Raw genomic sequence first — 12,837 nt, 5'->3', positions numbered from 1 at the left:
AGGTTTTTTGGGGGAAAACTGGTAAATGAATTAATTGATTGATATGAAAAATCTGACAGTACTTTTAGGATTAAATTATGGATGTGGTCTTGTAGTTACTCTATCCGTGTGAAAAAAAAATATGTGAAGAAAGCACTATATTTAAGTCCTATACTGGAGTGATCTTTCTCATGGGAAGAAAAACATGGCAAGCCCTTTCGTAAACCTGTTCACTGATTGATAAGAGAAAAATCTACCTCCCTCTACTGGAGGAAGAAATGCAGATATTGTGGCTAAATGGACTTAGACCGAAGAGACAGGAAGTCTTGAGTGCTTTAAAGATAAGAGGCAATTACTGCTACTGCAATAGAACACTGACCTGGAGGTAACCTTTAGATTTAGCTCATAAGGAAAAATGTTTCCATTTGACAGTGTACCTAGTCCCAGTGGATAGTTTTCTACTCTGGAGAAGAACGCTCTGCACCTCTGAAGAACACTATCTATTGAGCTATTATCCAGGCCCGGAGATACAGAGCAGCTGGGTTTGGGTGGAGAGTCACGCCACCAGGACTCTGTGATACCATCTTCCTAAACTGGGAGTGTGATAAATTGGTGATTTGACAGTAAAAGTAGATCTGAGAATCAAAACTGGTAAGGCCCAGGGGGACCCACCTGTATAACTCGAGCCTTTTCTTGCCTTATTTTCTGTAACATCCTTTGAATCAGTGTAAATGGTGTGTGTGTTACCAACTCAGGAATGTGTCTGCTAGAGATCCGGGTCACTTTCCTGCTTGAACGCAAAATATCAGACATTTCCTGTTTTTAACTGTCACAAATAAGTCTGTCTGCGGAAGTCCACGTTCTTGGAAAACTTGGTATTGAATTTTTCAATTCCCATTGGTGGAATGAGTACAGTTTCCTGCTCATTGAGTCCGCTAGACTGTTTTTCTCTCCTGCAAGGAGAAGAGCTGTGACATTCATGTGATTCTGAATGCACCACGCCCAAAAGTTGCCTGGCTTCTTGGCAAAGAAGGCCTAATCTCCATGTCTGTTTATGTAAAGTGTCTGTGCAATTGTCCCTGAGAACTTGGATTGAAGAATCTTTTATGATGGGAAGAAAAGCTTTGCAAGCTAATCTCACCCCAGGGCCCTTAACTAACAAGCTACTTGAAACAGTAACAACTACTAAATATAAACAAATTAACTACCAGCTATCAGACTAAGTACCCAGATTACTAGAGAGGGACATTATGTTGTTGGGACTCACTACCTAAGGAGGTTAGAAGGATTCTGGGTGACGGTTGGGGTTGCTATGAAATGAAATAAAAAATGGGATCATTGTATCATCCTGGCTCCAAGAGCTGGAGATTGAAGAAAAACACCAAAAATTAAATTCTGGCCCCACCCAAGCCAACACTTGGGAGGGAGTGGCAAGAGCTGGAAACACTGCATCTCCTGCCGCGGAACCAGACTCTTGGCCAACATTTCCCTCAGTTCTTGCTTTTTCTTAGACAAGGCTGAGGCTGGGAGGAGGGGGAAGCCTGAGGCCTTTGACCAAGGGGCAGGGAGAACCCTTCCTCTCCCCCGCCCTCAAATGGGACAAAAGGGTGGGGAGGGGGAATAGGAGTGGGGGAGGGTGGGCCTTCATTTCCTGCAGTCTTCTCAGTAGCCCCTCCCTCCTCTTGCCCCAAAGAACAAAGACGGCTTTCAGCACACTGCTCCTTTCCCCTGGGCAAATTGGCTTTCCTGGGAAAGTGGGAGCAGGCGGGTGCAGGCAGTGGGGGCGAGTGCTGACAGTTCCCCCCACTGGCAGTGCTGGCACAGCTGCCCTCCCTGACTTCAGCAACAGGGAACGGAGACTCTGCTGGTGCCAATCCCCTTTGCTAGGGTGAGGGAAGCAGGTGACGCCAGAGTTTGGAGGCGCACCCACGGCCAGCAGCACAGCGATGTGAGGGTGCTGGGGAGAGAGGGCAGGGGATGGTACTCCCAGGGTTAGAGCAAAGGAGTGGCTGGGACTCACAGATCTTAAAGGAAAATGAGGCGGGTGTGATAGAAATCCACTCTATTGGTTGCCCTGTATCACACAGAAGTAGCTGGCTGACAAAGAGGTTTATGTACACTAAAATATTGGCACACAATATTATGCGGATATTCGCTAACTGAAGATCTAGCCCAATAAAGTCGGTAGGATATACATGTCACATCTCAGGAAATACAGCTCACACCAGAAAGCATGCTCAGGGCAGGTGGTCAAGCCAGTGTTAATTTAATCAAATATATATATATAAACCACCCTAGCATAACAACCTTCAGCCTCTTGGAATACCTGCCTCTCTCCTGCATTCACAGAATGACCTGCGTTTCCCGGGATTTAATTGATTTCCACACAGAAATCTGAAGCAGCGGCAAACAGGAAGTACTACCCGGAGAGGGATTTTAGCACCATGTGTTGAATGATGTTGCTGAAACAGTGGCATGTGTTTAACAACATAATAAACCCTACACTTGACATGCTTTGCAGACTGGGCTTCGCTACACACTGGAGAACCTGGAAGCGATGTGTCTGGGAAGAAGAAAATCATTGTGGGGCCAGTCTGGGGAAGGCAGAAGCATCAAGGCTTCAGTTATCCTGATGGTACCCCTACCAGCCTGATGGTACCCCTACCTTCATTGAAATCGATCCATTTCTGCTAATGGCACGTAGCCCAGAATGCTCTGCCAACCCTCCATGGTGGATCACGCGACAGATCAGTGTTCAGTCCAGTGTGTTTTCCTTTTCGAACACACCCCACAAAAGCCATACTAAATCACAAACAATAAGCGTCCTTGCAACTGAATTCCTTAAAGGGGATAAGCATAATGCAGGCAGCTCCATGATATCTATGTTGCTTATCATCTGTTCACACCTAAGATGATTGCAACTGAAAGAAATGAGAGAGAATTATTCCTCTGGAGGTTGTGTGTGTGTTTACTCTGCCAACACTTCGTTACAGTCAGTTCCATTCTTTTCTCTGTACAGTCTGTTGGGGTCACATTTCCAGAAGTACTTCAGGGGACTGAGGTGCTGCATCTTGGAGTGAGGCTCCCAACCCGACCACAGCCTTGTGCTCACTCTCGCACTAAAAGTGGCTGTAACAAAGAGGAGTCCTTGTGGCATATTAGAGAATAACAAATTTATTTGGGCATAAGCTTTTGTGGGCTAAAACCCACTTCATCGGATGCATGGAATGGAAAATACAGTAGGGAGGTATAAATACACAGCATATGAAAAGATGGGAGTTGCCTTACCAAGTGGAGGGGGGGGGGGTCGTCAGCGCTAACGAGCCAATTCAATTAATGTGGAATTGGGCTATTCTCAACAGTTGACAAGAAGGGAGGAAAAAAGGGTCACTTTTGTAGGGCTAAGGTTGCTTTGACTTTTGTGACAGGCTGCAGCCTGGCTCCAAGCATGGGAGCGGGGTGGGCTTGCGAACCCCAGCTTCAAGCCCCAGTGGCAACATACTGACACAGTGCTAAGGTTGAGATTTTCAAAGTGGCCTGGAATTGAGGGTCTAAATCCTGGCAGGCAGCTTGGGAAATTACAGTGTAACTCCTTTCACAGAACACTTTGGATGTTTCATCCTCACAAGAGACTATTGTGTTCGAGGAAAACTCCTGGTTAGGGTGGGGCAGAGAATGGCTGTAGGAGAATAAGATGATATCCTACAAACAGAGGGTCAAAACTCCTGGCCCCATTGAAGTCAGTGTGGAGTTTTGACTTTGATTTCAGTGGGGCCAGGATGTCAGATGTTTAAAAATCAATGCAAGTAGAAAAGTAGGGACTAACTCCACTTTCAGAAAGGGAAATTATATAGATATATATATAGCTGCGTGTGAGGCAGGCCACTGGGTTTACAGCATAGCTCATTTCTGCTAGCCCTGCCCAACATAGCTAATCAAAGAAATGCTCAGGGAAAGCCGCAAGTTGAATGTCTCCTTAACCAGCCACATGATAAGTCAAGAGAACATAAAGGGAGAGTCAAATCATAAAAGAATAATAAGAAGTTATAGAAACCCACCAGTTACAGCGATGCTGTGCAGCGTTTATATTTAAATCAGTAATAAGGAGCTTGATTTGAAGGATAAGTAATTACAGGGTCATCTAGGAAGGGGCTTTACCCCACGGCCACGTGACTCATTTTGCGATAGCGGCTTGCACGCTTTGGGAATTTCCTCTGACACAATCCAAACACAGAGCTAACTTGCACACCCCAAGACAGTATATAAGAGGGTTGGGTTACACACCTCAGACATCAGAAACCTTCCGAGATAACAAGAGAAGCTCACTGCTTCTTCCTGGCAAGCAGAGCCCGACGAATCAAGGAGGAAAGCTCGCCTCGCCTCTCATCATGAGCTGTAAATTGGTTGTTGCTGCCCTGGCTCTTTTCCTAATCTACGCAACCGTGTCAGAAGGTAAGCAAAATCATTCCTCGTGCTCAAAGGACTTTGCTTAGTTATTCACATATTATGCCTGGAGAGACACTTTTAGGCTGATTTTTAAAAAGTTGATGTCTTGTTAAAACTTTTTTTCGAACGATCATCATTGGAGAGAGCTATAAGTCAGTCACTGCTCTGAAGAGCTGCTGACACCTGGTGGGAAATGTTGAGAAATATTCTACTTGCTGTAGAAAGTTAGGCTTCTGCATCATTTTCACTATCTGCTTTTCCCCTCGTTCTAAAGGCATTTGACCGAAGGCGGGCTCATCTGATTACAATGTTCATCTGCGCCTCTTGCTCCTTCCCTGCATGAGTCCATCATCCTGTTTGTGACACCACGTTGTCTCAAACACAGGAGGATGCAACCTGGAGTGGGGAATAAGCAACAGGAGCACAGAACATGATCAGAGATCGTCCTCAAAACTGATGAAAGGAAGGGGCTAGATCTTATCCTCAGTGACATGATTTTAAATCTAGACTCAGCATCATTGTAACTAGATAAAAATGTGGCCAAGTTTAAAACAAAAAACCAACAAAAAAACTGGTAACTGAGAATTTTCTTTAAAAAAAAAAAATCCAAACATGATTTTGCAGCAGCATGAACCGCTCTCCATACCTTTTCATAATTAGAGGTTTTAGAGGTGAGGACAAAGGTAACCTTTTAGCCAAGACCCTTGTGAAGAAACAGAGACCAAGCATGCCTGATCAAGCAAAACCAGGTGCTCTGCTTCACATATATAGATGGCAAGATACCCAGCTAACCCAACACAACTCTGTTCTTTTCCAGGGATGAGTCTGGCAAGGATGGGGAATGAGCTCCGATGCCAGTGCATTGGCACGCATTCCAAGTTCATCCCTCCCAGGAACATTCGGGACGTGAAGCTGACCCCGAGCGGACCGCACTGCCAGAACGTTGAAATCATGTAAGTAGTTTTCCAAAATTCTACCTGCTGCTAAACTAGGAGGAGACTGCTTTGCATTGTGCTGGGCCAGGAGTTTTCAAGGGGGTGAGGAGCACTAGCAGGCCCACACCACTCAGGGAGACTCCCTAAGAGTGATTTTTATTCTTTCTAAAGACAAAATATTATGTAATGCACTTTGCTTTTCATAGTGTCCAGCATCTCTGGGGTGGAAGTACAAATCCTCATGGGGAATAATCTATCGAGTTCTAGAACAAGCATTAGAGGGGCAGGAAAAATTATTAATACCCAGTACAACCTTTCAACCCAATTCCTCCAGTCCTTCTACAGACAAAACTCCCACTGTAAATTCCCCACTGAGTACATAGGTGGTTTCCCTGCCAGAGGAATGCAGAATTCAGCCCTTCACATAGAAAGCAATACCAATGGAGATAAAGACCTTTTATATCTACACACGTACAGAGAGAGATACCAGGCAATATTAAAAAAACAGGAAGGCATATATATATATATATAGAGAGAGATTTCCTGCCCCCCCTCTCCCCCCACACACACACCTGGAACATTTTTAACCAAACAAATGATGTCAGGCCAGATCCTTAGCTAGTATAAATTGGTGTGGCTCTCTAGTGAAGTCAGTGGAACTGTCAACTGACCCCAGCCTTGCCTTGTATTTTAAAAGGTTGAAAGATACCCTGATGTGAGCCCACCAAGTAGATAGATGCCTGACCTTTGTTTTTCCTTCTTTGCAGCGCTACTCTTAAGGACGGCAGAGAAGTGTGTTTGGAACCCACTGCTCCATGGGTGAAGATCATCATTAAAGCAATTTTGGACAAGTGAGTCATTCATTCTCAGAATGATTTCCTGAAAAGTTACTTTAAAGGCAGAACTAGGTGGTTCCTTAGCACAAACTGCTTAAAAGTTACCTCTCCTCAGGACACAGTAATCTCTCCCAAAACTTGTCTCTCTCAATCCAATATATAACCATATCCTACCTTAAAGGTGGCCTAGTGGTTAGATTATGGAACTAGGTTCTTCCTGTTCCCTACTCTGCTGCAGACTTCCTGTATGACATTGGGCAAGTCATTGATAATGGCCACATATGCTGGGCAGCTGCAAGTCCTTCTGGAGACTATTGGTCTCACAGGTGCTCAGTGCTACTGAACCCCCAGCCCCCGCCCGCTCCAGCTGACTTTCCTTTGGTGTGAACCATGAGGAGCTATGTCAAAGTTAATGAAGTTTCAGTTGATATGGTTGAGAGCAGGCTCAGAGCCCCAAGAGTTCTCATGTTCTAACTAATGATAATTGTTCCATGAACAGGTTTTTAAACGATTCCTTTTCTCCCCCTCTTTCCAGAGCTGAAGAAAATGGTGAGGTAAAACGCTAAGAGAAGCCAAAGAAGAAAAATCCCCGATGTTCTCCAGTTTCCCCTTGAAGGAAACCTCTCTGTGAAAGTGCCAATCAGTCTGCAAGCAGCCCACCTCCTTCTGTTAACATGTTTTCAGGCAGATTCCAGCTAGCAGTCTATTTATTTATGTATTTATTTATTGAGGAGCATCATGTTAAGAGCCTTTTTTTTTTGTTTAAAAAAAAAAGGGCTCAGTTGTCTATGGGATATGCCACTTTCTGAAGTTGAAAACCCTGGGTAGAGAAAAGGGATTTGCTGAGGGAAATGAAGACCCTTTGGAAAGCCCTTAAGCTGAACAGGGTTGTATGAGTGCAATGCACTCGCAGCACAGCTGTATTTAGTCTAAGCCTTGCTCTTTTACTAGTAGAGCAGTAAACGGGTAACAGTTACCCCTCCCCTGCACGAGTATGTTGTATCAACAGCACAGTGAGTCCTAGCCAGCCTGAGGCTAGCTACTGATTGGGACTTTGTGGCTTTCAGAAATTAAGCCGCCAAAGTGCTGTAATTTGGGAGGCATTATTTATTGTGCTATAGCACATCAATGTTATATATATATATATATATCTATTTAACAAGTTAATCTTTGAGTAATCTATTTATTTGTTATTTTGATTCATCTGGATTTTTTTCTCATATGCTGATTCCTTATGAAAATAGAATATTTCATGTTCCTGCTGTTGCGTGGTGTTGTTAGTTATTTTATTTGGTTCAATGAATGGGAAAATGTTGAGGCTCATGTTCCAATTTTCTTATTCCTGTACACTTTGGAATTCCATTTTTTCCATTAAACAATATGCTTAAGAAAGAAAAAGATGTGTTCTCTCTCTTGGCGCGATTCTTGTCATCACTGGGCCTGGTCTGAGGCACATGGGGGACTCTGTTGGCTCAGTGCCATGCACACTCGGAACCTTCTTCTCTGGATGCTCCATGGGGTTTGGTCTCCACAGTTCTGAAAGGGATGAATTCGTGTTGGGGCTGTGGGGACGGCTGCTCTTTATAGCAGTGGCTCTCAACCTTTCCAGACTACTGCTCCCCTTTCAGGAGTCCGATTTGTCTTGTGTAACCCAAGTTTCCCCTCACTTAAAAACGACCTGCTATCAAAACCAGACTTAAAAATCCAAACATGTCACAGCGCACTATTACGGACACATTGCTTATTTTCTCATTTACCATATAATTATAAAATAAATCAACTGGAATATAAATATTGTACTTGCATTTCAGTATAGCATACAGAGCAGAATAAACAAGCCATTGTCCCTATGATCTTTTAGTTTGTACTGACTTCATTAGCGCTTTTTATGTAGCCTGTTGTAAAACTAGGCAAATATCCAGATGAGTTGATGTACGCCCTGGAAGACCTCTGCATACCCCCGGTTGAAAACTTCTCCAACTTCTGCCACTCCCCCTTGAGAAGCCACTCCTGATCTGTAGAACCCTGCATGATCAGGGCTGGATTAACCATTAGGCTAACAAAGCCACAGTTTAGGCCCTCCTACTTTTTAGGCCCTACTGGTCAGGCACGGGGCACGGCCAGGGCTGGGTGAGGGGAAGTGAGCTTGCTCACGCGGCCCTGCTGGACCACTCCTGCCCGCAGGAAAGGTAAAGCAGCCCCCTGTGGCTTGGAAGGAGCTCAGCTGGCAGCCTGCTGCGTCTCCCCGTGCTGCAGGACCGCACTGCCAGGGATCATTTTATATGTTCATTTTATATCCGTGGATGTCTGCATCTGCATATCCATGGACCGTGCTTGTGCATTGCGGATCAGATACGGATACAAACTTTGTATCCACGCAGGGCTCTGCTGATCTGTTGCCCTTGGGAGCAGGAATTGTTCTATAGTGTCGTATGCAGTATTTTTAAACTGCATTTATACTAAATACGTTTGAAGAGAAAAAAAAGATTAGCTTTGTAATTTTTACCTGTTTTCTCTATACGACAGAGCCTGAGCTCGTGTAAATTGGTGTAGCACCAACCAAATCAATGGAGATAATGGATTCCCACCAGCTGAGGCCCTGGCTTCAACAGAGTTGACCTTAACTGACATGACTTGATCAAATCTAACTAGAAAGTGTGTCCTTTATGATTCTTTTTTGGTAATTATTTGGATTTAAGTCTGTGGGTGGCCAACTAACAAAAATTAAAAGTGCCCTATATGAGTGACTGATGGGGAAATCTATTGTTGTTCCACCGCTTGACTATTTCAGGCACTGTAACTGTGGTTAGTAAACCACAGGTTTCGCCCATCTGGGAACACAAGAGCTATTACCACAAGCAGTCTCTTTTCGAGCACCATCACAATACATTGCAGAAAAAGTCACATAGGATCAACCTTTCCGATGTATTAAAAGGGGATTTGAAGCTAGTGAAAAAATGCTCTGTTACCCAACGGATACAACCTCATCTGAAGTTTACTCCTCTGGAGTAGTATCACACTCTGCAAATAATCCCACTGAAATCAGTGCAACCACCTGTGGAGTAAGATACTATTCAATGTGAGTAATGGTGACAGTAGCTGGCCCTAAAGGAACACGCCTCCTGATTCACATGAGTGAGATGAAAGGAAACGTGTGTCTTCACCTGCACAATGCTTGGGAGGCGGTGCCAGGGTTTTGTTCTTAATTCATTAAATCTTTAACCAAATGCTCACCTGCATTACATTTCTTTCGGCAAATATTAATTTTAATACTTCGACAAATGTATACGTGTAATACATTTTTCCTACTGCTTGATAGCAAGGGATTTATATTTATGATGCACTGTGTTCAATACTGTATTGAACTGTACTAAAAAAAAAAAATCAAAGAAATCCAATTTTTTGATTTGGTGTATTTTTTTGGTACTGGGATGTACAGGCCACCAGGTTCTTTCCTTATGCTCAGCCTAGTTCCACAGGCCAATGCATCTTTGTACTTTTAAGGGGTTGCACTGGAGGAAGCTCTACACACAATGTTGTAGGTTTCTCCCTCAAGGATTTTAAATCCCCTTCTTAGAAGGCTAGGATAGAGAGACTGACTGAACAGGCTAAAGGCTGGTGCTGCTGGTTCTCTAGCCATTCAATCCATCATAAAAGTACCTCACGTTTGATTTCTTTTGAGTTTCATTCCAAAGACGTAAAGCTAAATAAACCTGAAGTTAGTCCTCATTTTTTTGCCCCCAACTCAAACTAACTTCTTCCCCAAGTGGAAAATGTTGAGCAAGAATGGAATGTGTGTGATTCAAGAAGGGAATGAGATCACAGGCCAATTCCTGCTGATGGCTACACCTGTGTAGCCTTATTGACTGCAGAGAGAACAGATTTTTGCACAAGAATAGATTTTGGTCCCTTCTACTTTTTCACAACTGGTCTAAGAAGAATCTCATTCACTTTCCTCCCCTAATCTCTGAGCCCTTTAAGGTGGGGCGGGGGGGGGGAAGCAAGGTCTGCTTGATTTACACATGCAAACGAAACAGGAAGCTCTCCCTTCATTCTACACCAGCCTTTTAAAGAAATCCCAGACCTGATGTAACAAGGGTGTCACTACATCAGCCTTGGTTAGACTTTTCTTTTGAAAGATCCTTAATGGTTCTTTTAAGATGCTGATTTTCAATGTAGTCTTTTTGTTCAGGGAGGCAGAGAACGCGCAACGGGGAATAGCTCTGTTTTGTCAGCTCCTAGTCATTCAAAAGCTGGCAGGCTTTAGATTAAGTTTGTTAAATGTTTGTACCCTGATTTTGAAGAGCTGATATAGTACAGAAGTGCTAAATATTATGACTGGGAAACCATCTAAAGATCTGCGTCCCTTCTAGCTGTTATCTTTTTCTTACAGAAAGCTTAAAACAAACAAATGCAAACCGTAAGGGGCTGGTGCACACAGAACTCATGCTTAAAAAACCGCATGTCAGAGCTGCTGATCACACGTTCTAGAATAGATAATACTTAGTCCTGCCATGAGTGAAGGGGACTGGACTAGATGACCTCTCGAGGTCCCTTCCAGTCCTATGATTCTATTCTCTGATTTTAATTGTGGAAGAGCTTGGTGACAGAATGGCCTGATGTGGTGAATCACTGGATATTAACTACACAAACTAGGTATCATCCCACAAATAATATTTGTGTTCAATGTGAAAACAGTAATTCATTCTCCTCAGCCAGTGCAACACTGGGAGGCAGCTTTCAGAACAAGACAGCCTACGATACAATGCCACCCCATGTAATTTCCCCACTACTACTTCCTCTACTCCAGTGGATTTTACACCTGAGTGGTTTTCTTTTCCATAATAAGAGCTGGCTGCCTCCCAGACTGCAGTCAGAGTGAGATAGGGTGTGTGGTATAGAGTCCGTAGCTTGGGAGAAACATCTGCAGGGCTTGGCTTTGCACTGTTCCATGTGGAGAGCTGAGGGTAGAAGCACAGGGTGGAAAGAGGTGAACAGGATGAGGAATGACAGGTTTCAGAATAACAGCCGTGTTAGTCTGTATTCGCGAAAAGAAAAGGAGTACTTGTGGCACCTTAAAGACTAACCAATTTATTTGAGCATGAGCTTTCGTGAGCTACAGCTCACTTCATCGGATGCATACTGTGGAAACTGCAGCAGACATTATATACACACAGAGACCATGAAACAATACCTCCTCCCACCCCACTGTCCTGCTGGTAATAGCTTATCTAAAGTGATCATCAAGTTGGGCCATTTCCAGCACAAATCTAGGTTCTCTCACCCTCCCCCCCCCCCCCCCACACAATCTCACTCTCCTGCTGGTAATAGCCCATCCAAAGTGACAACTCTCTTCACAATGTGCATGATAATCAAGGTGGGCCATTTCCTGCACAAATCCAGGTTCCCTCACCCCCCTCCAAAAACCACACACACAAACTCACTATCCCTCTGGTAATATCTCATCCAAAGTGACCACTCTCCCTACAATGTAGGATGGGGAATGTTGCAGTGTTCATCCTCACACAGACGAGCACTCCGCTATCTAGGAGGAAGGAGGCCCAAGAGAAGGACAGCGTACCATTCCTTGGGCTACCTCTTACTCAGAAGTATCTGTCTGAAGAACTGAGTGTCGTGAGAGTAGAATAAACTTGTTAATTTTACATAAATAAGTCATATGTAAATATGTACGTAGAGAAATGTTTGATGACTTCATAATTTTTTTGCAATATGTCATTGATACTTAGGCCCTACCCTCCCATTAGCCTTAGGCCCCTCATAACCTTAATCCGGCCCTGACTCTGATATTGGAAATTGGATTAGTTCAGCTCTTCAGCCCCAATCTGGAAACAGCTCTGAACTCAGCTGGTGTCGCCCCTAAAAGCAGCCTAAAATTCACAGGCAGTAGCAGAAACCCTCCCTAGAGCTGCTAGGAGGCTTTACGTGGGCCACTTCAACTCCCCAGTGATGGAATGATCGAGCTGGGAAGTCAGTCTTTTAGGGCAGGTGCACACCACTGGAGTGGCACACAGCTGCCCCGGCACAGGAGAAGATGAAGGCCACAAACTGGTGTAGGAATCAGATTCACTGGGATGTGCTTGCCCTTAGTCCTGCTATTCTTTCCATCATGCACCTTCTTCATTTAATTAAGCACTATGGGTTCAGATCATGAATATGTTCACCAGCCACATTCCGAGAGGGGAAAATAGCTGTATTTTAAGTTATGCTTTGTAGACTTCAGCACCCAATAGACTACATGCAAAAATAGTTCACATTTCTGGGCCCTTGTTAGGGATGGAATATACAATTGAGATAAAATAAGAACTGATCTACCATTCTTCTCTAAATGAAGACCAGTAAAGGGACGGCTGCGACTCCTAGTTGTTCACTGGCAGGAATAAGAAAGACACACAGAACTATGGTAATTCCTTAAGTAAACACTTACAAAGGGATATAACAAACGGAGAACTGGTATGTATTGCAATCTAAATGCATTCTGACTAACAGCTGACAAATACGAGCATAACATAAACCAGCAAAAGGTATAATCCAAAAGGCAGCTGTTCAGTGTACAGATCCCTATCAGTTAGAAGTGTTTGTTGTACCTACTTACCTCAGTTATCCTAGGGGTGGGATTACTT

The 12,837-nt window shown here is 44.0% G+C and overlaps 1 protein-coding gene across 1 annotated transcript; it reads left to right on the top strand.

Annotated features, from left to right (window-relative positions):
* Positions 1-4,269: 4,269 nt before the first annotated feature.
* Positions 4,270-6,972, top strand: LOC311520109 (interleukin-8-like). The gene is made up of 4 exons (XM_084627349.1): positions 4,270-4,431; positions 5,243-5,378; positions 6,128-6,211; positions 6,732-6,972. The coding sequence occupies exons 1-4, from the start codon at positions 4,368-4,370 to the stop codon at positions 6,760-6,762; spliced, it is 315 nt and encodes a 104-aa protein (XP_084483475.1). The 5' UTR covers positions 4,270-4,367; the 3' UTR covers positions 6,763-6,972.
* The last annotated feature ends 5,865 nt before the right edge of the window (positions 6,973-12,837 follow it).

This window comes from Lepidochelys olivacea, assembly GCF_965140295.1.
Source record: "Lepidochelys olivacea isolate rLepOli2 genome assembly, chromosome: 4".
In the NCBI taxonomy this organism is placed as follows: Eukaryota; Metazoa; Chordata; order Testudines; family Cheloniidae; genus Lepidochelys; species Lepidochelys olivacea.
This window is presented reverse-complemented; position numbering and strand designations above follow the sequence as displayed.

What these genes read in the sequence shown, in the direction of transcription:
- LOC311520109 (XM_084627349.1), top strand. Translation starts at nt 4,368, where the DNA reads ATGAGCTGTAAATTGGTTGTTGCTGCCCTGGCTCTTTTCCTAATCTAC. An exon ending in TGCCAGAACGTTGAAATCAT is followed by an intron (nt 5,379 to 6,127) that starts GTAAGTAGTTTT and finishes CCTTCTTTGCAG; the next exon opens with CGCTACTCTTAAGGACGGCA. An exon ending in ATTAAAGCAATTTTGGACAA is followed by an intron (nt 6,212 to 6,731) that starts GTGAGTCATTCA and finishes CCCTCTTTCCAG; the next exon opens with AGCTGAAGAAAATGGTGAGG.